The 22,663-nt window shown below is 39.2% G+C and overlaps 2 protein-coding genes across 2 annotated transcripts in view; one reads left to right on the forward strand and one right to left on the reverse strand.

The window, feature by feature from the left end:
• The window catches only part of LOC129721525 (chromatin-remodeling ATPase INO80), a 113,668-nt gene that overhangs the window by 53,268 nt on the left and 37,737 nt on the right, over nt 1-22,663 (forward strand). Inside the window, exon 9 of the mRNA XM_055674203.1 lies at nt 4,598-4,756. Within this exon, the coding sequence (XP_055530178.1) occupies nt 4,598-4,756 (159 nt within the window). The remainder of the gene's footprint in view (nt 1-4,597; nt 4,757-22,663) is intronic.
• Nucleotides 1,371-3,458, reverse strand: LOC129721526 (thymus-specific serine protease). Its single transcript, XM_055674204.1, has 7 exons — nt 3,058-3,458; nt 2,801-2,982; nt 2,509-2,744; nt 2,034-2,444; nt 1,831-1,963; nt 1,598-1,767; nt 1,371-1,538 (listed from the first exon to the last, which is right to left on the reverse strand). Exons 1-7 carry the CDS (start codon nt 3,253-3,255, stop codon nt 1,429-1,431), a joined length of 1,440 nt encoding a protein of 479 aa, XP_055530179.1. The 5' UTR covers nt 3,256-3,458; the 3' UTR covers nt 1,371-1,428.

Genomic DNA, 22,663 nt, shown 5'->3' on the forward strand with positions numbered 1-22,663 from the left:
AACCGACCCCCGTTCCGCTGCTTTGCCGCCACTGTAGTAGATGTGGTACTTGAAAGAAGTGTGTGCAATAGGGTCTCCTGCATGGAATTCCCTTTCTCCGGAATTTGACCACCGAACCTCTTGAATCGCTGTGATTTCAACTCCCTGCGCGCTGTAGTTCTCAAGCAAGCAAGCCAGCCCGCGCCGGTTCATTGAGAGATCGGACGTTCCAAGTACCTAATTTCCAATCGTTACCTTTATATTTTTCCGTGTTCACAGCTTAGGTCTTTGCCGATTGATCCGTTCCCTTTTTTTAATTTCGTTGTTCGTGGTTGAAGAAAGGTTTCGGTATGCTACCTTACCAGGGTTGCGATACCTACATCCTGCTGATGGGGCTGCCATCTTAGGTGTAGCTGGCGGGATACAGCATTCCATAATTCAGCCGCCCGCTCCGGGTCAGACGCTGTTGTACGCCGTCCCTAATATGGGGATACAGCCGCGTACGACCCCCTTCCCAGTCAGCATACGACCATAGTTTCCACCGGAGGTTGGTTACCCGATCTCCGCTAAGGTAACTCGTATCTTGGTCGGTACCTCGTGGAGGTTGGGATAGGAGTTGCTGGACAGAGGTGATTGACCACAATGGGGTCTCAAGTTACACGTGCCCAACCATTTGCCAACCGACGCACATTTTACTTCGGTTTAACGCACACTGTTTTCAAAAACATTTTAAATTCGAATGTTTAATACACACATGTTATACACACATACATGCATACACTTATACACACATACATAGACACATACTCGCACATACGTACGCGTACACATCCACACACATAAACACACATACATACACATACACACACACATACATACACATACACACATACACCCACATTCATTGTTTTAAGTAATTCCTTTCAAGCATTTTCCAGATGTGTTGGGTAAGTTCCCTGCCATACGCGGCCCATTAGAGAATGTCTATTTATTACGTGACGCAAGTAATTACTTTCTTCGAACCCTCATCTTCCTCTGTCACTTTCTTTTTCTGACCTTAAAGATTTTTTCTGTGTGTTGTTAAATTCTACAACCCCCTTTTTGAGCTTTTCGTAATTCGTTCCCTCAAATGTTTATTGCAATTTTCCGATTACGGAAATTAATTTTGGGTTTTAAAATATATCAAAAATCTTGCTTTGATTTTACGCACAAATCGATTTTAGGCACATTCCAAAAACGAGAATGTGCGTAAAATCGAGGTATTCCTGTATTTCCATGGAAAATGAATAAAAAATATTTTTTTAGCATGTGATTTCCGATTTTGCTGAAACTGTTTTTTTCTTTCTCGTTCCTGATTTGCCGTATCTCCCAGAGGAGAAAAGCTGTAGTTTGTTTAGAAAAAGTGTGTATTTTTCAAATATCAACGTTGTATGTGTGGAGATAGTTGGTTCACACAGATAGCCACATTTTAATAAGTTCGAATATACGTTCCTTCGCTGCTCGCATTTCTGGTGAATCGTATTCAGAAATGGACCCAAGGTCTGCACAATGTGATGCCACTGTCAAACAATATTTAGTAAGTTGAAATCAGGTCATTACAATACATAGAAATACTTACATGGAATCACTACTGCCGGTGAGTGCTCATTCAAATCTTCCTGTATTCCCATTGGACGCCAAGGATCAAGTTGCCCATGAGTGAAAAACACATTGGTTACAGCAGGATTCATGTGTCCATATACAGTATTAGTCCGAGCAACATTAGACTCCAGTTGCATAGTGTTAAATCTAAGTGCAATGAAAAAAAATATATTCGATAAATGGTAACAGTTTAAACTCTATCCAACATACGTTCGGTCATATAAATCCACACACATTTGAATATAAAGATCTACAGGAAAACCGGATCCAAAAATTTGATTTTCCGACCCAGAAGTTTGATACCATCCATATTCTGCGCAAGTTTGGTAAAACCATTGTCTCACTAAAATGTTCAAATATGAACTAGGTATACCAGTCGTCAGCATTATTTTAAAAGAATTGTTATCTCTTACTTGCGCCTACATTTGCTCCATGATTCCACGCAGTATTGCTATAGTATTGAATCGAAGCCGTGTAAGTAAAATCCATGCAACTGCTAACTCCTTGGGTAAACCATCTAGCCAAAGCCTCAATATCGTTATCGACGGATTCATCGGTTATGATATCACACATTCCTTCAATATCTCCTGGCCAATGGTATTGAACAACACCAGCCATATAGTCAGATATAGAGCTCAAAAAATTCCCTTTATCCAAATTGTTAGTGAAATCTATATTATCACACACCATAAAATTTTCACGCACTTCATCAAATTCTCCTTGATCTAAAAGGCTTTCGATTTTTTCGATAGCCCTCTCAATGCGATCAGTGCATGAGTCACCTCCAACAAGTCGTATAGATTCCGTTACAACCTCCTTATACTCTGTAATATATAGAATAAATATTATGTTTAACTATCGTTTCTGATTTTTTTTCTCATCGCTCACCGATAAAATCGAGTTTAGCCAGCAGTGGTGCGCTTGACGCCCATGCTCCATTTATCAAGTGGGGATATTTCTGCCTGAACCAAGCAACCATTGTAGCAGAGTAAGATCCACCGGCCATGATAATACTAGCATTCGACGCACCTTCAATAGTACTCCTCATTTCTTCTACAAAATGTGCCAAATCAGCTAGCGCTTGATCTATATTTAAAAATTTCAATTGGTCAGTCCGAGTATTCCTAGAATGCAGAATCGTTAGAGTTTGTATAAATAATAATCAAGCATTTTCAGTTACGCTGTCGGACGACTTAGTCCATAAAATCTATGTTCAGTATAAAATAAGTATGCGCCTAGTTCTTCCGCCATATCATAGAAATGACCTCGTGAAATACTACCAGCACTGATAGTCCACTCTCCTCCTACGTATATGAACAAAGGTCCTCCAGGTTGATAATGTTCTGCATTTTCCATATATCGCTAAACATTGAAATTATCATGTACAGCAAAATACCCTTTATTGAATATATATTAAGAAAACAAAAAAAAACTCACCATGCTCCATGTCGAAGGATTTTGAGGATCAAAGTTATCGACTTTTTGTCTAATCCACTTTGATTCCACTAAACGAATGTTTTTAGTGGTTGAACCTCTTATTGGAGGTTCTCTATGTAGTCGCTCCCAGAAATGATTGCGAGCAGTTACTAAAACTATGAACAACGTCAATAGTTGCGTAACAAATAGTAACTTCATTTCGTTTTTGCTTGTCAAAAGATTGTGGTCGTAACTGCGAGTGTACCGCTTTTAAGTAGGTTTAACATGCACTAATCTTATCGAACAATACTTAAACCGGGTGGGATTTTTATAGATACATAAATCAATTACTGACTTGTGTCGTAAATAATCTTTATCATATAAACGGCTACTCTTTACGGGTTTCAAAGAGGGCATACTTAAACGACGTAGGAGATTTTGTCCAACCTCCCTCTTAAAAGCAGCATTAGATTATATCATCCATTTTAAGAAAACGGTGCAAAATACTAGCAACATATAAAAAACAATGTTTCGAAAACTGCCACAGGTTCAGAGATAGTTAACAGTTCACGCTACAAAGCTTTGTGTTATGTTTTAGTGTTGAATTATGTGTGAAGGTTTCAACGACCGGCGCTTAAACTCACCTATATTTTTCTCTGCTAAAAATCGATCGTTCTACAAAAATGTCACGTCGATTTTCTCCCACTAATATTCCCTCGCCCCTGGTCATAACTTGTTACAAAACAACAATATCCTCATCTACCACCCTTAAATGCTACGTCATTAGAGTTTGCTCCCTTACTGCTAAATTGGAATTTTGTGTTGTAATTGTTTCGTTATCAGATAAATAACTCAAGTAATAATAGATTTCATCTATCGTGCAAACGTATCTTTTTACCAGAGTGCATTTAATAAGTCGCGAAAAATGACGGGTATTAAATATGTTCAAATCAATGAACTTTAGATTATTTATTATTCATATATAACAGAGGTTGTTATTGAGCAGCGTTTTCATAGTCGCACCAAGATATTCTCAACCTTTCAGTTAAACTATTAGCTCTGGTCTAGCTTTCCCGAACCATCTTTTAGTTGGTTGATAGTAGTAGCTTGTTTTTTCAGTACCTCGGCAACGGTAATTCAAATTGCATCAACAGTTTAATGAGCAAATTGATAAAATTTCAAACACCCGTCGCAAAACAACACTTGCATCTTTACTTGCTTCAAAACCAGTTAACTTTACTCTGTATGTTGTCAAGTTTTGTAGTATATACTTTGAACAGAATTTTGATCTATTGTTTCTATTTCTCTTTCCAGTAGTATCTTTTATATTTTTTTCCCAGAAAAGCCAAACTGTAGCAAAACTTGCTCAGATAATCATAGTAATGCTTCTTTAACTAAACTTTTTTTACTAATTACGCCGGTTTGCTCTGCTACAATGACTGTGTATTCCAATATATGATTATGTTTTCGAGAGTCTTCGGAAACTTTGTTACTTTTATTCAATTGATTTTTTCGTCCAATATTCTAGACATGTTTTTTTTATCAATAATTTGATTCATAGGTAATATTTTATGACTCTGACTGGAATCCAACGGTTGATCAACAGGCTATGGATCGTGCACATCGCTTAGGGCAAACGAAGCAGGTTACAGTATATCGGTTAATCTGCAAAGGTACCATCGAAGAACGGATTTTACAACGTGCAAGGGAAAAAAGCGAGGTATGATATCGATTAATTACATTCTAGATTTCTATGCATGCCGTTTCGCATTTTTATGCATATTTACGGATTTATATAGAAATGTTAGTACATTAGGAAAATATTCTGTTTTTGCAAGTAGGTAGAAAAATGTCTAAGGTTTTCTTTAATCGACTGCATATGACACAAATACCTTGTTCTTGTACGGAAATGGTGATGACAGAATAACATCACATCGTTAACAAATCACGTAACGCTAAAAAACTAGATTTAAGACCCCCTCTCCTCCTATGTAACAATAAATAACGTTCGATGTTGAAAATAACTTTCAGCTCCATTCGCGTTGACGGCGTTGGAAAAGATTTCGAAGGCTGCTACGCGAACTCTCGTATGTAATTGTTAATATGTGCGTGATGATAAAAGCAATAATTTTTCCTTCCATCTTTTTCGCATGCAAAAACCAAACAAATATCAGCAACACCGTCAACGCGAATTCAGTTGACAGTGATGATGTTGACTGGCAGCATAACTGCGATTTCGCACACGCTGTGTTACTTCAGCGATGTTTATGCGGTCGAGAATGTAGATGTTTATCTATTTCATTGACCTCATATAATGGATTGGCTCCGATCAAATAATTTCGATATTGAATAAAGCATCTTGTTTGTTGATTTTTGCATTTAGCACTAGGGATTTCTTGTATTTTGCGCGTTGTTACCCATTTTTCAACGACATCGCACGCTATTACCATTATGTCCGACATGATTATATAACTATATTGATTCTCAAAATAAGAAAAAAACGAAGATGGCTTTTGTTTTTCGGTACGATTGTCAATTTGTGTTCAGTTTACAATTGTTAGTTATCTTGAGATTTGTATTGAATAGTTTCGTAGAATCGTGTTATTCATTAGAGACTATATTCGAATAGATGAAATTTACTATTTCACATACATCACAGTATGCCTTAAATCATGAAACACACTAATAGCGAATTTCTTTATTCCACTGGGTCAGTTAACCTACCCAGGAATAAAGGAACGATTTTGCGATTTACTATGCAAGTAAGAAAGAGGTGCCAGATAGTTGTTTATGAATTAAGCCCATGCGCCAAAATTGACAAAATTTACGGTGCGTTTTGAAGATCAAAACCAAACGAATGAAGAAGGGGTTTGACAGCAGTTTTGTTGCAACTGAGGTTGGCTCTACAGGGTGACAAAAAAGTCCGGTCACATAGGAAAATCTCAATATTTCAAAGAATAAGAAGAAAATCTGAATCTGGCTTTCATAGCTTTATTCAGTAACTCATAAAGATACTTCACAGACGATATCTCTCCTTTCTCTGATCGAACCAGCTTCAGACGTCTCGGAAAGTCGTTGCAAGCGGCGCGCACGTGCTCCATCGGCATCTCGTCCCAGATTTTCGTGATAACTCGCTTGAATTGCTCCAAATTTGTTATTTTATAGTCGTTCAGCTTCGACATCATGTATCCCCACACGAAATAATCCAGTGGATTCAGATCCGGAGACGACGGAGGCCATTCGAAATGAAATCGGTCAAGTTTTCCTCACACCACGCCTGAACAACCTTTGCGGTGTGGGATGGGGCGCCATTTTGCTGGAAGCAGTAGTAATCGTCTCCAAACAATAGTTCAGCTTGAGGCAGAACATTTTTATTCAAAACCGTGTCCAGGTAGTACGCTGCGTTGATTTTGACTTCTTTATCGATAAAAATAAGAGGCTCCCCAAACCATCACTGACGTCTTATTTTGGAACCGGGAAACGTTCAGCTTGTCCGCAGAAGCTTGCTGGAGGCTCACACTCCAAACTCGATCATTTTGGCGATTGACTGTTTGCTCCAAAACGAACAGCTTCTCGTCCGAAAAAAAATCTCGTCATCTGCGCGCCAACCGAGCAACTTCCGCGACCGTTGGTACCTCTTGTCCTTTGTAGCTTTGGTAACCCCATGAACCACCTGTTTTTTGTACGGTGTAAGTCTTAAATCCTTGCGCAGAAGCAGGCGGATTGGTTCTCGGTTCATTTTAAGGTTCCTGGCCAGCTTCCGTGCAGATTGGGCGGGATTCCGGCGAATCCGGTCTCGTATAATCTTTTTCAGCCTTGGAGTTCTCACAAACCTTGGTCGTCCAGATCGTGCCTTGTCCTCGGTGCCTCCGGTCTCTAGGTACCGATTTATGGTCCGGTACACGAATTTCCGGTTGATTCCGAGCGGTTTTAGGTGTTTGAATATGTGTCCGGGTTTGTACCCTTTCACATATTCAGTGATAACAGCTGCTCTTAACTCTGCCATGGCTCACAACTCAATGTAAACAAACTGCACAGAAACGAAACTCTGCCACTTTGGGCAGCAAAGTTAACCCTTTCATTTGACATATAGATGGCACCAAAGAGATGCAACGTGTAGGCTACAGGCGACCCCAAAAAAGTGTGACCGAACTTTTTTGTCACCGTGTAGGAAATAAGAAATTCGGTATAACTCTCACAAGACTTATAATTAGTGCATTTAAATCAGGGATACCAAATGTGCAGATTTGTCTGCAAAGCACAGATTTTTGGAGTCCGAGTGCAGATATTTATTGATTTGCAGATATTTGCAGTTTTTCCACGGTTTCTGCAGATTTTTGTCAGAATCTCCTTATATTCGCACAGATTTTCTCGAAATGTGTGCAGATTTTTACAGACTTTTGCCTGCGGGAGCGAATTTTTTTCGGATCACGGATGGATTTTTTCAGATTTCGAGCACATTTTTCCGGTTTTTCGAGCAGTTGCAGACATTTTTCAGAATCATCTGGCATCTCTGATTTGAATCAGTGCGTGTTGAGCTGTCCGTTAGCTCGGACGCGGACCAATTCACAAGGTCTTAAAATGTCGACTAACAGCGTTTTTCGTATACTGTTCGTCTGTTATTTAAAAACGATATCCTGATTTGTGAACGATTTAAAGCAGAAAGACAAAACTCTCGCACTCGAAACAAATACAAAGGTTTGTATATTTTTATTTGAAAAGAAAAAGAAAGTTGCTACATTCCGATTCGGAACTCGACTTTCTGCCTTAATTTTTACACAGACTTCGCAGCCAACTTATTTATTTATTTAGTGTACAGGACAATTGCGGGGCTAGCGTTGCGATCCTACTGACACTAACAGTTTCTCCCGAACCGAGACTCAAACTTACGACGACTGGTTTGTTAGGCCAGCATCGTACCTCGAGTATATTTTTACTTATGGAACCGAATTAAAGCAATAAGAATGTTGTTGGGGCCGCCCACAAGTGTGTGTTTGTCAAGTTTGTCAAGTAAATTTCAAAATGATATTAACTTTGAACCAACAGATACTTATAGGGCGACGCACACGTGAGCGTGCTCGTAAAATATATAATTTCTGTATATTTCTGGAACAGGTCCGTTAATATGCAGAGTAACATGAGACATCAATTAAGTATAAAAACTGTAGAGTTCTATGCAGTAAAAGCGTTAGAATCAAATTAAAAATTGCAAATATGCATATTTACCAACGTACAAAGTTTATTACCAAAAGCCAAGTTAATCAAAATCCGAATATAGTAGACATAAACTCATGTCATTTCACATACAAATATCATCTGATCAATTAAAAAATGCGAATATTAAAAAATATTTGTTCAGAGCAGAATTCAACGTTTTTTGATGTTTCGTGCAACGTAAGAACCGACGATCACATTACGCGACGCGAGACAAGACAAAGAACACTCTTCGCCGCTCTTCGCATATCCGTCCCATATCGATTTTTGATGATTTTGACTTTTTGCGGTAATCTGTTTAAAATCATCTCAAGCTTTTAAAAAAAATCATAAAAACTAAACTTTGTTCATGAAATATGGAAAATTTGATGGGGGGCTAACTGATGTCTTAAAGTGGCCTTTTTTGAACCATACTATGTGTTCTGACGGAACCGATAACTATTTTTTTGAAGCAGCCTTTTATTAGTGAAGTGGTGTTGTAAAGATTTTTATTAAGTGATTTGCATAATTCGTAGTTCAATAAATCTTACAACAATTAGTTTCCTTTCCTGGTTTTCCTGCACACTATAGATCCCTTCCACTCGAACCTTCGTTTCCTTTTATTCCTGTCTTTCTCTTCCTTTCCGTTTCCTGGTAAATGTAATAATTAATCTTTACACACCTTCAGTTTTTTTTTACTTACAACTTTGTCGATGTATTTTTTCAGGTTATGCGGTAATATGTATTTGCACCGCGCCAATTTTTTATACTGTAAGCAAACTTGCGGCTAATTTTTTTTAATGTTATCCAATTTGCTCATATCTTTCTTACGATTTACAAGCTGCTATAATCAATATAATATCTTCCATGAATTTTAAGCAATATTTTTAATCTGAGATTTTTAATCTTAGTAATCCACGCTTGCTATGTTAATCTATTATTTTTTTTTCAATCTCCTCTGACATCGGCTGTCGCCTCGCAATCCCTCTGGTTTTTTTTTTTTTTAAATCTGCTTTTACCCATGCTGAGCAACCTTAAGCTGAACAGCTAAAGCCCTTGGTCTCCCCGGGACCGCCGTTAGGCATTACTTCAGGGAGAGGGCCCGTTGTGCTTTTCGCACTTACCTCTATGGGTAGCAGAGCAGCCTATACAGGCCAGTTAGTTAACCATTAACTAACTGGGGCACATCGATGGTTTCCCGTCGATTGGTGCCCTGCAAAATACTAACGATCTGTGATGCGGCCGTGATGACCGCATCCCAGATTTCCCTATTTTCGCACATCCTACGCACGATGTTCTCTGGCGTGGTGTCCATCCCACTTATTGCCAGCATTTCGTACCGTACCCGCTCGAATCGCGGGCATGTGAAGAACACATGCTCCGCGTTTTCTTCCGCACCCGTACAAGCGGGGCACATAGGGGACTCGGCGTACCCGAACCTATGCAGGTACTGCCTAAAGCAGCCATGGCCTGACAGGATCTGTGTCAGATGGAAGGTTACTTCCATCTGGCGCCTATTAATCCAGCATGCTAACTCTGGAATGAGTCGGTGTGTCCATCTACCTTTTGTAGTGTTGGACCACTCCCGCTGCCACCTGGCCATTGAAGATGAACGTATGGTGTTGCGTATACCCCTCGTGTCGCGTTGGTCGAAGCACTCTACATCCTCTTTGACGATGATGCTGATGGGCATCATGCCAGCCAGGACGCAAACCGCCTCGTACGACACTGTTCGGTATGCGCACGCGACCCTTAGGCACATTAGCCTGTACGTACTCTCGAGTTTGCCGCGATGGCACGAGGTACTCAACACCTTGGACCACACTGGTTCTCCATACCTGAGTATGGACGTGGTTACGCTAGCAAGGACTTTGCGCCTGCTGCTACGGACCGCCGAGCTGTTTGCCATCATGCGAGATAGCGCTGCCACAGCCATGGAAGCTTTCTCGCAGGTATAATCGACGTGGCTCCCGAACGTGAGCTTGTCGTCATCATAACCCCCAGAAACTTCAGCGAGCGTTTTGAGGCGATAGTGCATGCACCAGCACCAATCGTGCCTCCTGCTCCGACTTTCTGTTATTTACAACAATAACTTCAGTCTTATGGTGCGCTAGCTCCAGTTTCCTGAGTATATCCAGTCTTCCACTACGCGTATTGATAGCGCGGCCTTTAACTCTACCTCTCTAATTGACTCGCCATAGACCTCAAGAGTTATGTCGTCGGCGAAGCCCACGATCACCACCCCTGGAGGGAGTGTTAGTTTCAACACGCCGTCATACATGGCGTTCCACAGTACCGGGCCCAGGATGGAGCCTTGCGGTACACCTGCGGTAACCGGAACGCTTTTCTGACCCTCGTTTGTGTTATACACTAGCACTCGATTCTGAAAGTAGTTACCCAGAATCTTGTACAGCGGCGTCGGCACTCTGAGACTCTGTAGCGCTAAGGCTATGGAGTCCCAGCTGGCACTGTTAAACGCGTTCTTCACGTCAAGCGTGACGATCGCGCAGTAACGAATGCCCCTTCTTTTGCGTTGGATTGCAACCTCAGCCGTTCTGGTGACGGAGAGAATTGCATCCACCGTGGACCTACCTTTTCGAAAACCGAACTGGTTGCTTGATAGACCGTTCTCACTTTCTGTATATTTCACCAGTCTATTGAGGATTACCCTCTCAAGCAGATTTTTAATCTGAGATTTTTAATCTTATGTCGTTTTCGTTTTCGCGGTGTACTACACTTTTTCCGTGCTATACTTTGCAGCTTCAAATAAAACATTTTCAGTGTCATTGCATTGGTAAGCGTAATAATGGAATAGCTGTCAATTCGTTTTGTTTTGGTCATAATCGCATTCGTTATTTTGTCTCGTTTCCATTTCATATGTCCATCTCGCAAATGTGCTGAGAAAAAATTTACCTGACACTTTACCACGTGGAACGAAAACCAAAACAAACCAGTTTTGACACATACGTGTGAATGTGTTGGTAACTTCCTACAGCACACTCTGCTTTTTTCGGGTGTCATCAGCGACAAAAAAAGTGTAGGGAGAGACAGAAAAAGGGTAACACGAGAAATCAAATAAAACATTTTCGGTGTCAAAAGTGTCATTTGAGTGTAGTACACCGCGAAAACTAAAACGACATTAGTAATCCACGCTCGCTATGTTAATCTATTTTTTTTTCAATCTCCTCTGACATCGGCTGTCGCCTCGCAATCCCTCTGGTTGGTTGACACTCACTGTCACTCCGGTTATCCCTGTGGTTGAGTTTTGCTGGCCCAAGATTAATGCCCAGCGGTGTTAACATGCCCCAGCCCGTGACATCCGGTAACTTCTCCGGAAGTTTTGGATTTACAACTACCTATCTCCAGCACCGCTAAGTTGGCTATAGCACGTTTCACTTCGCCTCCAGCTGCTCTCACATTTGCTTGTCTGATTCGCCTGTCCAGTCCCTGAAACACCTGTTCTGCAATACCTCTTGTCCAGCACTTACGGTTCTTTCCGTCGACAATGAACACTAAGTCATTTACTTCCACAATGGTTTCTGGTCTTCATACCATTTGGTTCGCCTATTTATAGTTAGTTTGTAAATATTCTTTGGACCAGCGCTCCCACATTCGGTTCGCAACAACTTGCGATCGCTTGTAAGCATCTCGTAGAGCGCCTGCGACATTAACTTTCCCGTCGACCTTCATGTCCGCAATCGTCACATTTCCACGAAGAAAATGATGCGGAGTGATTGCTTTTTCTTCAGCTGACTCTTGTGGCATGTACGTTAGGGGACGCGCGTTGATCATATCCTCTACTTCCGCAAGGACAGTTAGCAAAACTTCATCTGTTAGGATTCTTCCATCTTCGAGCTTTTTCAAACATTCCTTCACGGACCTTACCATTCTCTCCCAGATGCCCCCCATGTGTGGCGTTGCTGGAGGATTAAAGTGCCATGCTGTCGTTGAAGAAAGTTGCGTTGTTCGAAAAGATTTCTGTTGGTATGCCATGCTCCTTATTGAATCTCCGTATGGCCATTAAACATGCCTGCGTTGTGAGGCTATGTACAACCTCGAGATGTACGGCACGAATCGCAAGACAAGTGAACACGCAGACCCACCTTTTCTCTTTCCTTCTGTTGACCGTCACCAGTGCTGAGAAAAATCACCGCCTAGAAACTTAAACAGACTGATATCAAGCCAACCTTAGCGTCAAATATCTTTTCTATGCACAAACATAAACTGTAGCTAGACAACGGTCGCTAGACAGATCGAAATGTTGATTTTCGATGAACACGTTTGTTGGTATTCATTCCTCAGTCAAAGTTCACATTCGTTTATATGTTGTCAAAGTTGAAATTCATTATCATCACCACGGAAATGAGAACGAATATCAGTGTCAGTAACTTGTACTGAATATTTGTGTTACGTTGAGCTCAGATGCAATATTCAATATTAAATTTCTGGGATTCGACAAGCAACCGACTGACCTAGACCAGTTCATACGTAATTACAGCAGCCATCATTGTATATAATTCATAAAATTTATTTAAGTTATAACGTTTAATACGTTAATTCTAATAAATGATATTTCTCATAAATAAGTTCAATCATAATCACAAACTTATTATTTGAATTCATGAACAATTGATCAGCTAAAGCGACCTGTCTATTGGTGATTATTCTTAGTTTCTTCTGTGTAATTTCATCATCTTTGAATAAACCATGCTCATACTCTTCAAAAGAATGACTACTACGGATATGCCGGGTGATATTCCCGACGTCCAAAACGACTTAGGAATGTTTGCATTCGCTCCCAACATCAATTTGACATCGCCCACGTGCAATCAGCGGTAAAGCAACTTCCTGTAGCGTACGCTTCCCTAAAAGAAGATTTTTAATGTTGAAGCACTTTTTACAACGTTGAAAACATATGGACGATAACCATACCTGCACAAAGCTTTCTAGTTTTGATAATATCGTTATCACGAGAATAGCTTCCAGTTGGTATTGCCATCCATTTCAGATTATTTTCGAAATAAAAAAAATGTAACTGCACTTCAAAAAATATCAGTACCTCAAATCGAAATTGATTTTTTTGCCTTTGAGTTTCATTTTCACGGTTGCTATTTTTGAATTGATAGATGAACCAATACGAATATCTTCTGTTTCGTTCTTGTTGGGTATTATATTCATTTTGAGACGTCAAGTAACGCTGAACACTTTTGTTTACATCGCATATCGGATAGTGAAACCGATTGTCATGGTAATATGTATCACCTACACGACGAAAAAGCATAGTTTCAATGTTGTGAAACTCATTTGATAATTTTAACCACTGACCGTCACTTCGATGGGGCCCAGATAGTCGATGCCTATCGTGCTGAATGGTCGAAGATAGGGGGTGACTCTTTGAACGTGTAGTGCCATCATCTGAGCCAATGGACAACGATTCACCTTACACCATATACATTGTCGCATGACCTGTATAATCGCTGCTCGAATATTTGGAATCTAAAAACGTTGGCGAAGCTCATTTACCATTGTTTCGCAGTTAGCGTGACCAAACTTTTCGTGTTAAAATTGAATTAATTTTCTTGTCAAGCCGTGCTCTCGCGGCAGGATAATCGGAAATCGTTTGTCAAACGGAATATTGGTTGATGTTTCCATTCGACCTACAACGCGCAGTACCCCATCTCCATCGAAGACCGGTATTAGATTGTAAATAACACTAGATTTCGTAATCCTCTCGGGTTCTTGTTCAGGTTTGAGCGTTATGTTGGTCATCAGCGCGTTCATCTCGTCGAGAAACCCATCAAACTGTGCTTGTTTCCAAAGAACACTCTCCGCCTTCTGGAACTCTTCTTTACTTAGTGGCAGCTGAATCGTCTCATGTTTCGCTTTGATCCACCTCCGCTGAGTTTCCGTTGCTTTCGTAGTGATGATGGGAAGCTCATTTTTCTTTCGCTTGCAATTGTTCAGAAACCTTAAAGCGTATGCCATAGCTCGTAGTAATGTGGTCCATCGCGAGCACCTATTATCAACGATGACCTCATGATACAGAACGTGAGCTTCAGTTTCTTCGTGGGTGTCTTCAATTGGTATACTCGTAGACGGCCATTGGTTTTCCGAATTGTAAAGAAAAGATGCACCTCTGAACCATTCACCGTCGCTGTGCGAAAACGGAGTTCGACCCCATTTAGCTAGTAAGTCTGGGGTCTGGTTGCACTGTTTGCAATGTGTTGTAGCTAAACTAACTCAATCAATCATCATCTGTATGTGTAGAAGGACTGCCGACATCTCCAGAACAACTCCAACGCGTCTTTATTGAAGTCCATCAGGAATATGGACTCACGCCAGCCGAAGCAGTAGCCGACCTTCAGTCATATCGTCATTTTTTGTCAAATGAACGCACGCATCGTCTTCAACAACTACGCGAAAGTGCAAACAAATTCAGCACATCAAATTTTCGCGAGTAAGGACGCCCTCTTCTGAGGCAGAAAAATTAAATTTTAACGTAAGTAACAACATGACTAACACTTCTTCGCTTCTTCGACAGAATGCGACTGAAATTCTTATCTACTGTCAGAATTTCAATCGCATGAAAAGCCCAAGCAAAATGATAGAAATTCAACAAAATCTATTGTCGTCTTCTTTTAAAATACTTTTAGGAACTGAAAGTAGCTGGGACGAAAGCGTAAGAAGCGAAGAAGTATTTGGAAACGATTATAATGTATTCCGGCACGATCGGAATTTGTCTACTAGTCAAAAAAAGTCAGGCGGTGGAGTCCTCATTGCCATTAATGTAGACTTTACTTCTGAAGAAATAATATTCGACAAATATAAAGAATTTGAACACGTATGGGCCAAAGCATTTATTGCTGGCGAAGAACATATCTTCTGTTCCGTGTACTTTCCACGGGAACATGCTCATAAACATTCGTATGAATTATTTTTCAAAACTCTAGAATCTATTATGTCTAACATGAAACCAGAAGTAAAACTGCATGTCTATGGCGACTTCAACCAACGTAATGCAGACTTTATTGTAGACATGAAAATGAATCTATCTTACTCCCAGTCGTAGGCGAAAACGAAACACTGCAGCATCTTTTTGGCAAATCCTCAGAACTCGGTCTATATCAAATCAATCACGTCAAAAACAAACAAAATGCATATTTAGACCTATTATTCACAAACTGCACTGAAGACTTCTGTGTAGATGCATCATTGACCCTCATTGGAAAAATGAAGCATTTCACACAGCAATTGAATATTCAATAGTAATGAATAACACTTCGTACCCTAGCGACTGCGAGTACGAGGATGTACCGGAATACCACAAAACTGACTTCGAACAAGTCAAACGTAGACTTCGCATAATAAATTGGCGTAGTATAATTTGTAAAGAAGGAAATGTCAACGAGGAAGTACCAAAATTTTATGAAATAATGAATCAAATTATATCAGAAAATGTACCACTAAAAAAAAAAAAAAGACGAACGAACACCAACAAATATCCAGTGTGGTTTAATCCACAATTGAAGAACCTAAAAAATAGAAAACAAAAAGCACATAAAATATACAAAAAAGACAGCAATAGCGAAAATCTTCAAAATTACCAAGAAATTTGCTGTCAACTTGACGCAGCCATTAAAATTGCACATGAAGAACATAATCGTAAAATCGAACATCAAATCAAGTCTTGCCCTAAGAACTTTCATCAATTACGTAAAAACCAAACTCAAAAGTAACAACTTTCTATCACGAATGCATCTTGACAGTAATGTAGGACAAACTAGTAATGAAATATGTAGTCTTTTTGCCACTTTTTTTCAAGAAATATACACCACATATGAAGAAACAAATCGCGACAAACAAAATACTTCTCGTATTTTCCCGAATTTTCGAATTCTTTATCTGTCAATCAAAAATTTGCATTCGAAATTCAGAACGCACTTAAAAATTTAGACTCTACGAAAGGTGGACCTGGCAGAATAGCTCTAATTTTACTCAAAAACTTGGCAGAAGAACTATCTACACCATTACAACACCTCTTTAATATGTCCCTGAAGAATGGAATTTTCCCAGACCTCTGAAAAACTTCATATTTAGTGCCAATTTTCAAATCTGGCGCTGAATCTGAAATTCGTAATTATCGTGGAATTGCCATTGTTTCATGCATTCCAAAATTATTTGAATTAATAATTATTGAAAAAATCTTTCAGCAAGTAAAACACCAAATTACAACTCAACAGCACGGCTTTTACAAAGGCCGATCAACTACCACTAATCTTTTGGAATTCATTACTTTCACTTTTACTGCAATGGACAACGGCAACCACGTAGAAGCTCTTTATTCGGACTTTAGCAAGGCATTTGACAGAATCGACATACCTTTATTGCTCTTCAAGCTCGAAAAATACGGAACTGAAACAAAATTTTTGGAATGGCTGCAGTCATACTTATCAAATCGAATACTCCGCTTTCAAAATTCCTTTTCAAACCCAATAGAAGTAACTTCTGGGGTTCCTCAAGGTTCTCACCTGGGCCCTCTTTTTTTTATATTATACGTAAATGACATTTCCTTTCTTCTTAAGTCAATACATGTGCTTGTATATGCTGACGACATGAAGCTCTTTATAGAAATAACTTTCGAAGAAGACTTCGAAATATTCCAGAATGAAATTAATGTATTCTACACTTGGTGCAACAAAAGTCTATTACAACTCAACATTAAAAAATGTAATTCCATAGCCTTCAGCAGAACACAGTAACACCACCTACAAACATTTTCTTAGGAAACCAACAAGTAGAAAAATGCAAAATCGTAAGGGACCTAGGCGTAGTCTTAGACTCCAAACTTACATTCATAGAACATTATAACACAACTAGTTGGCCCGTAGTGGCTAGCCACTTTCAAATGCATTTTGGACTATTAAAAGTTGGTATTTATTCTAAACGATAAATTATTTTTTTGAAATATCGAGTTGAAGTTCAAGATGTAACTATGACACTATCGACAATTCGTTGCAGATGGCCAGCGCTGGTTTAAAACTCAATTAATTATCTAAACTGCGATAAATCCTTCGTTCAGTAGATCATGAAAACGCGTGGATCGATTGCTTACTCGAAAACGAATCTGCATCTCGCTTCTTATTCTGATCCACTGCACAAATGTTTTCTCAAATATCTAAAGACTTTTTCTCTATTATTTGATTATTTTTGAAAAATTGCTTTCTAACGATTTATTTTTTTTAATTTCATAACTTGAACAATAGTTGATTTTCTCAATTGTTTCATGTTACATATGTTTTATTCAAACTGAACTTACAAAATAACTAAAAATTAATGTGATTGAAAAAAAACAATTTACAAAAACCATTGCTCATGAAAAAATAAAGGATTGCTCAAAAAAATATTAACAATAGCAAATCTTGGAATAACGAAGTACTGTTCTCTTTTAATCATTGATAGGTAGTTCAAACCCCTCTTTAATACTCCGACATAACTTCACACATGATAAATGACGCACATGAAACATCTGTCATCTGTCAACAATCCTCATCCCATCACCGAAATAGAAAATTTTATGTCGATATTCCAAAATATCTTAAATCAAAATAGTTGATCAGATTTAACATAATGTTTAAAAATAATGACCAACAGCCGATCCCGGCGGAGAGAAATCAGTTTTTACCTCAAAAATGAACTTCAAACTCTTAGTACTCACTATATACACAATTAATCGGGAATGGGTTTATCTTATACTCTAAATTTTTTTGAAACAGCTAAATTTTCACGTATCAGCAAAATAATTATCCCTTTTTTCGTACATGTTGAACGTCGTAGTATACTTAAAGAATTAATTTGGGGTACAATATGTGCAGCATGTCTTGTGTAGGTTAAATGTCTTTTCTATTTTTAAAAATATCGAAAAAAAATTGTATTGCTCTATCTTTAAGTATAACTTCTTGAGAACATTTTTGTAAATTTTGCTAGAGCTTTGAGTAATAGGAAGAAAGTTGGATAGATTTCAAGTGCGGGTTGTTACGCGCCATAAGCTAAACTTAAAACTCGATATGGTGTTTTGCATAAAATGGCTTTGCCGAGTTACAGCCGGTTTCCTTCAATTTTTTAAAAATGTTCGTTATTAACGTCTTCGGTCATAATTGATTTTTTCAATAAACAAACAACTTTTTTGCTATCGAATAACTGTTCTATTGAAAAATTACAGTTTCAAAGCATATAAAAATTGCTACACACTTAACAAAAAACCAAACTGCTTATTTTCTCGCGCAAAAAGGTTTATAATCCCCATCATGTTTCTGACTTTTTCATAGTTTATCCTCAATGAATTACAACAGGTACAGCCTTATTCCATCACTTGCCAACCTAATTTTGATGGCAATGCCATAACATTACAGAACTTATTGGACATGTAACTATCAAGTTACGTTCATAATCAACTGACAGTGGTTTGGCTAACTTTAGATTTTATTTACATACTTGATATCTTTAATACTATGTCTTTCTTACACCTTAAAATTGCCTTCCGCCCTCTATTACGTTTTTGGCGGTTTTTGCCGATGCACCTGCATCAAAACCTTTAACCACGTGTTCCGAATATTAGTTAAGACGCAGTTAGCTTTGATTTCCTTACGACTGACTTCATTCCAGGCGAGAGGAGGTGAGTGGAGGTCTAAAAGCAAAGGTAACTTGTAGTCAGAACAGGAATGTTTGCGTTGCTACACTTACAAAAATAACAAACTTTAGTGTACCTCAGGTTCAGAGTTTGCTTGGGAAAAAGGCAATTTGAGTAACCTTCGTTTGTCGTGCGCGTGACTGAAAGACAAGCAAACTATATATATATTCCGATAATAAACAAAGCAAATAGTATGCTGGGCTTTATAAAACGCTTCGGCCACAATTTTCAAGACCCATATACAATCAAACTATTGTATATTACATACGTCCGACCAATTCTGGAATATTGTAGCATTGTATGGAATCCATATATTGTCACACATGAAGAACGCATTGAATCTGTCCAAAAACAATTTCTTTTGTACGCGCTTCGTAAGCTAAATTGGACAGCATTTCCCTTACCATCATATAAAGCACGCTGCATGCTTATGGACATACAAGCACTTAAAGAACGCCGCGAACTTTCAATGCTTTATTTTATCGATGACATTATTTCTCAACGCGTGCAATCTACTAAATTATTATCACAACTAAATTTTTATGCACCCAGTCGTCAATTAAGAAATCGTAAAATATTTTCGGAAAACTCTCACAGAACTAACTACTCAAAAAATGGCCCAGTAAATCGCATGATGCGTAACTATAATCAGCACTGCGAAAATATCGACATCACCATGGGCAGAAATCAAATAAAAAAACGACTAACTACTGGAAATTATGTATAGAATATAAGAAAACATTGTATTATTATAGCTGTAGTCTACATTTACTTGACGAAATAAATAAATAAATAAATAACGGTGATAAATAAATTAATAGTAGACTGCAAACCCCCGATTTACCTTTGGAAATTACTTCGGTACTATATTTAGTGACCACTGCAGTTGTGCCCGTGTTATCCAGTACCGCCTTATTAATGAACGACCGTAAACTTGGTTTTTGTGAAGTTTGATTTGGGGCTAGCGAAACAATAAGCTGATCAAAAAACGATAAGTGTGTCATCTCTTCTATACTGCACGCTGTTGCCTTGCTTACATACCTATACACATATGTCTAACACACGAGATGTCTAATCTACAACCTACACGCCTGGCAAAGCCAACAACGGCATAACAATTATAACCAACCAAACCAATAAGCGAGTACGGCAAGACGATTACGATAATGAACCTGCACAACCTTTGACATTGGAGGATGTCTTGCAGGCGCTGAATGCGCAGTTTGCCAAAACGAATTGACAACATTAGTGGTAAAATTGACCAGGTGAAGGCTGAGCTAGAAGATAAACTGGATTTGGTATCTCGCGACATTAGTAGTTTCAAGGTGGAATGTGCTACTAAGTTTAAGCAGAATGACGACGCGCTGTGCGCACTAGAGGAAAAAGCTAGAGATATTTCACTAGAAATCGGTGGCTTGGCCAATAGAAACGATTTGATTGTGAGGGGTATACCATTTTTAAAGGACGAAAATTTGTTTCACTATTTCAAGGCGATATGGAAGCATGTTGGATTGCATGAGAATGCTTGCCCATCAGTTGATGTAAGGCGGCTAAAATTTGTACCAGATAACGAGGGCCTGATTTTGATACAGTTTGCTTTGGGGAAAAGCCTTTGTGTACAAACCCTGAGTTTCCAGATTTACAACAAACGCGTAAAAACCCCATATCTTTTGCACAATTTTACATAAAATTACTGTTGCAGAATTACATAACACAATTACAATCAAATACATAAACAGTTTTGTCGGGAGAATAAAATTGTGCTCCTAAACCTTGGGTTGCTGTCTGGAACCTACGTAGTTAGGCGGTTTTTTCGGTTATGTTGCAGTGTGTACCGGAAAAAAGAGAACAGGAAGCAAATGCTTTCACGAGATAAAGCAGTAGACAGGAACTCACCTATTTCTGACAATAGACTCCAACTGGCGACGTTTCAGTTTGTTTTTGAACACCTGTACTGATATAGTGTAATCGAATAGCTCGTGAACTTCATTGAATTGTCGACATATCGAAATTATCGGTTCATTTCGTCCGTATTCGGTTCTCCGGAACTCCAATCTCAGCGGCTCTCTCCGGCGTAGGGGAATTGATGACACATATAAATTTAATTGGTCCAGTATTATAGGAGCGTCAACAACACCTAGTAACAGTTTTGCCGCGAATATTGCTCTGATGGAGTCACGCCTGCTGTAAAGTGTTTTCATTCCAAGAAGCCTGCACCGGATGTCGTAATGCGGTATGCTGGCTGCATTGTTCCATGGAAGCAGTCTGAGAGCAAACCTCGTGAATTTCTTCTGGACAGCTTCGAACCGGGCGATCCAAAGATCCGTATAAGGACTCCATACTACACATGCAGTCTCGAGTGATGATCGTACAAGTGAATAGTACAGTGATCGTAAACTGTATGGGTCGGTAAAATCTTTCGTAGTCCGCATGATAAATCCCAGATTGCGATTTGCTTTTGCAATTACGTTTGAGTAATGGTCGCGAAAGGTGAAACTTGTGTCCAGGATGACCCCCAGATCCTTTACTGAATCTACACGCTCAAGTTGAGTGCCACAGATTTGGTAATCCCATATGATTGGTGCAGTTTTACGGGATTCATTGATGTTTTAAGATTGTAACTTGATGAAATGTGTATGTAATATGTCTAATGATGTTTGATGTAATTTATGATATATTTTATACCAAAATATACTTTTTCATAAATGTTTTATAGCCCCCTAAAAACTGCTATTCCTTTTATACATAATGCCTTCATTGAATAACCACACCTCGACGAACATTCCAGGTGCAGTAATGAATGCTGCTCTACTCTCTGGAAAATTGAACATCTGTCATCTGTCTATCATGTTCAGAGCTTATGCGCGAGGAAATCAGCAAAACTAGACGAGGTAAAGAACTTTCTTCATGATTCTAAGATCACGGTCGCTTGTTTTACTGAGTCCTGGCTGTCCAGTAGGCACAGTAGCCGCAGTATTGACATTCCTGGTTTTTCACTGGCTCGGAATGATAAAAAGTCCGCGTTGATGGAGGTGGAATTGTGATGTATTTTCGTGAGCACTTGAGCTGCACCAAAATTTTCGACACAGAACCCACATTGGAACCGGAAGATAAGACTGAATGTGTAGCGCTTGAGTTACGTTTGGGCGATGAAAATCAACAATATTCTATTGATTGGAGATTTCAATACGGACCTGGCCAAGACGAGCATGAAGCAAACCCAGTTCATATCGATGCTGGGATCATTTGCAATGACGTCTATTGGCGAGGAACCTACTTTTTTCACAGAAACGGATGCTCGCAATCAGACTGCGGTAACAAAGTATTACGCTTCAATCAAGTTAGTTTCCCAGGACTGTCGCAGCACGTCGTCTTTTTTGGGGCTCTGGACTTTGATACGACCCCAGTCCGTCAAGGAGGCAGCTATCGTGACTACGTCAATTTTGATGCCCATGCCTTGGAGAATGCAATTTCCAACGTACCCTGGGATGTTTTCCGCAACATGTGTAACCCAAACGAGTTAGTCAATTTCTTCAACACACACGTAAAACAGATCCACAATGAATGTATTCCGCTTCGAATAATCAACCACAAAAAAAGAAATCCATGGTATAACAGCGCAATCTGCAAGGCAATACTGGAACGAGACCTGGCTTATAGAGATTGGCTAAGAGCGCCCAGCCACTCAAAGGATACAGCGAGACAACGATACAAACTGTTGAGGAACAGAGCAATCACAACGATAGC

Source organism: Wyeomyia smithii, chromosome 2 (assembly GCF_029784165.1).
Source record: "Wyeomyia smithii strain HCP4-BCI-WySm-NY-G18 chromosome 2, ASM2978416v1, whole genome shotgun sequence".
In the NCBI taxonomy this organism is placed as follows: domain Eukaryota; kingdom Metazoa; phylum Arthropoda; class Insecta; order Diptera; family Culicidae; genus Wyeomyia; species Wyeomyia smithii.

Coding starts and splice junctions, on each gene's coding strand:
- LOC129721526 (XM_055674204.1), bottom strand. CDS start 3,255: ATGAAGTTACTATTTGTTACGCAACTATTGACGTTGTTCATAGTTTTA. Junction 2,983..3,057: donor ATCCTTCGACATGGAGCATG/GTGAGTTTTTTT, acceptor TTCAATGTTTAG/CGATATATGGAAAATGCAGA. Junction 1,539..1,597: donor ACCGGCAGTAGTGATTCCAT/GTAAGTATTTCT, acceptor ATTGTTTGACAG/TGGCATCACATTGTGCAGAC.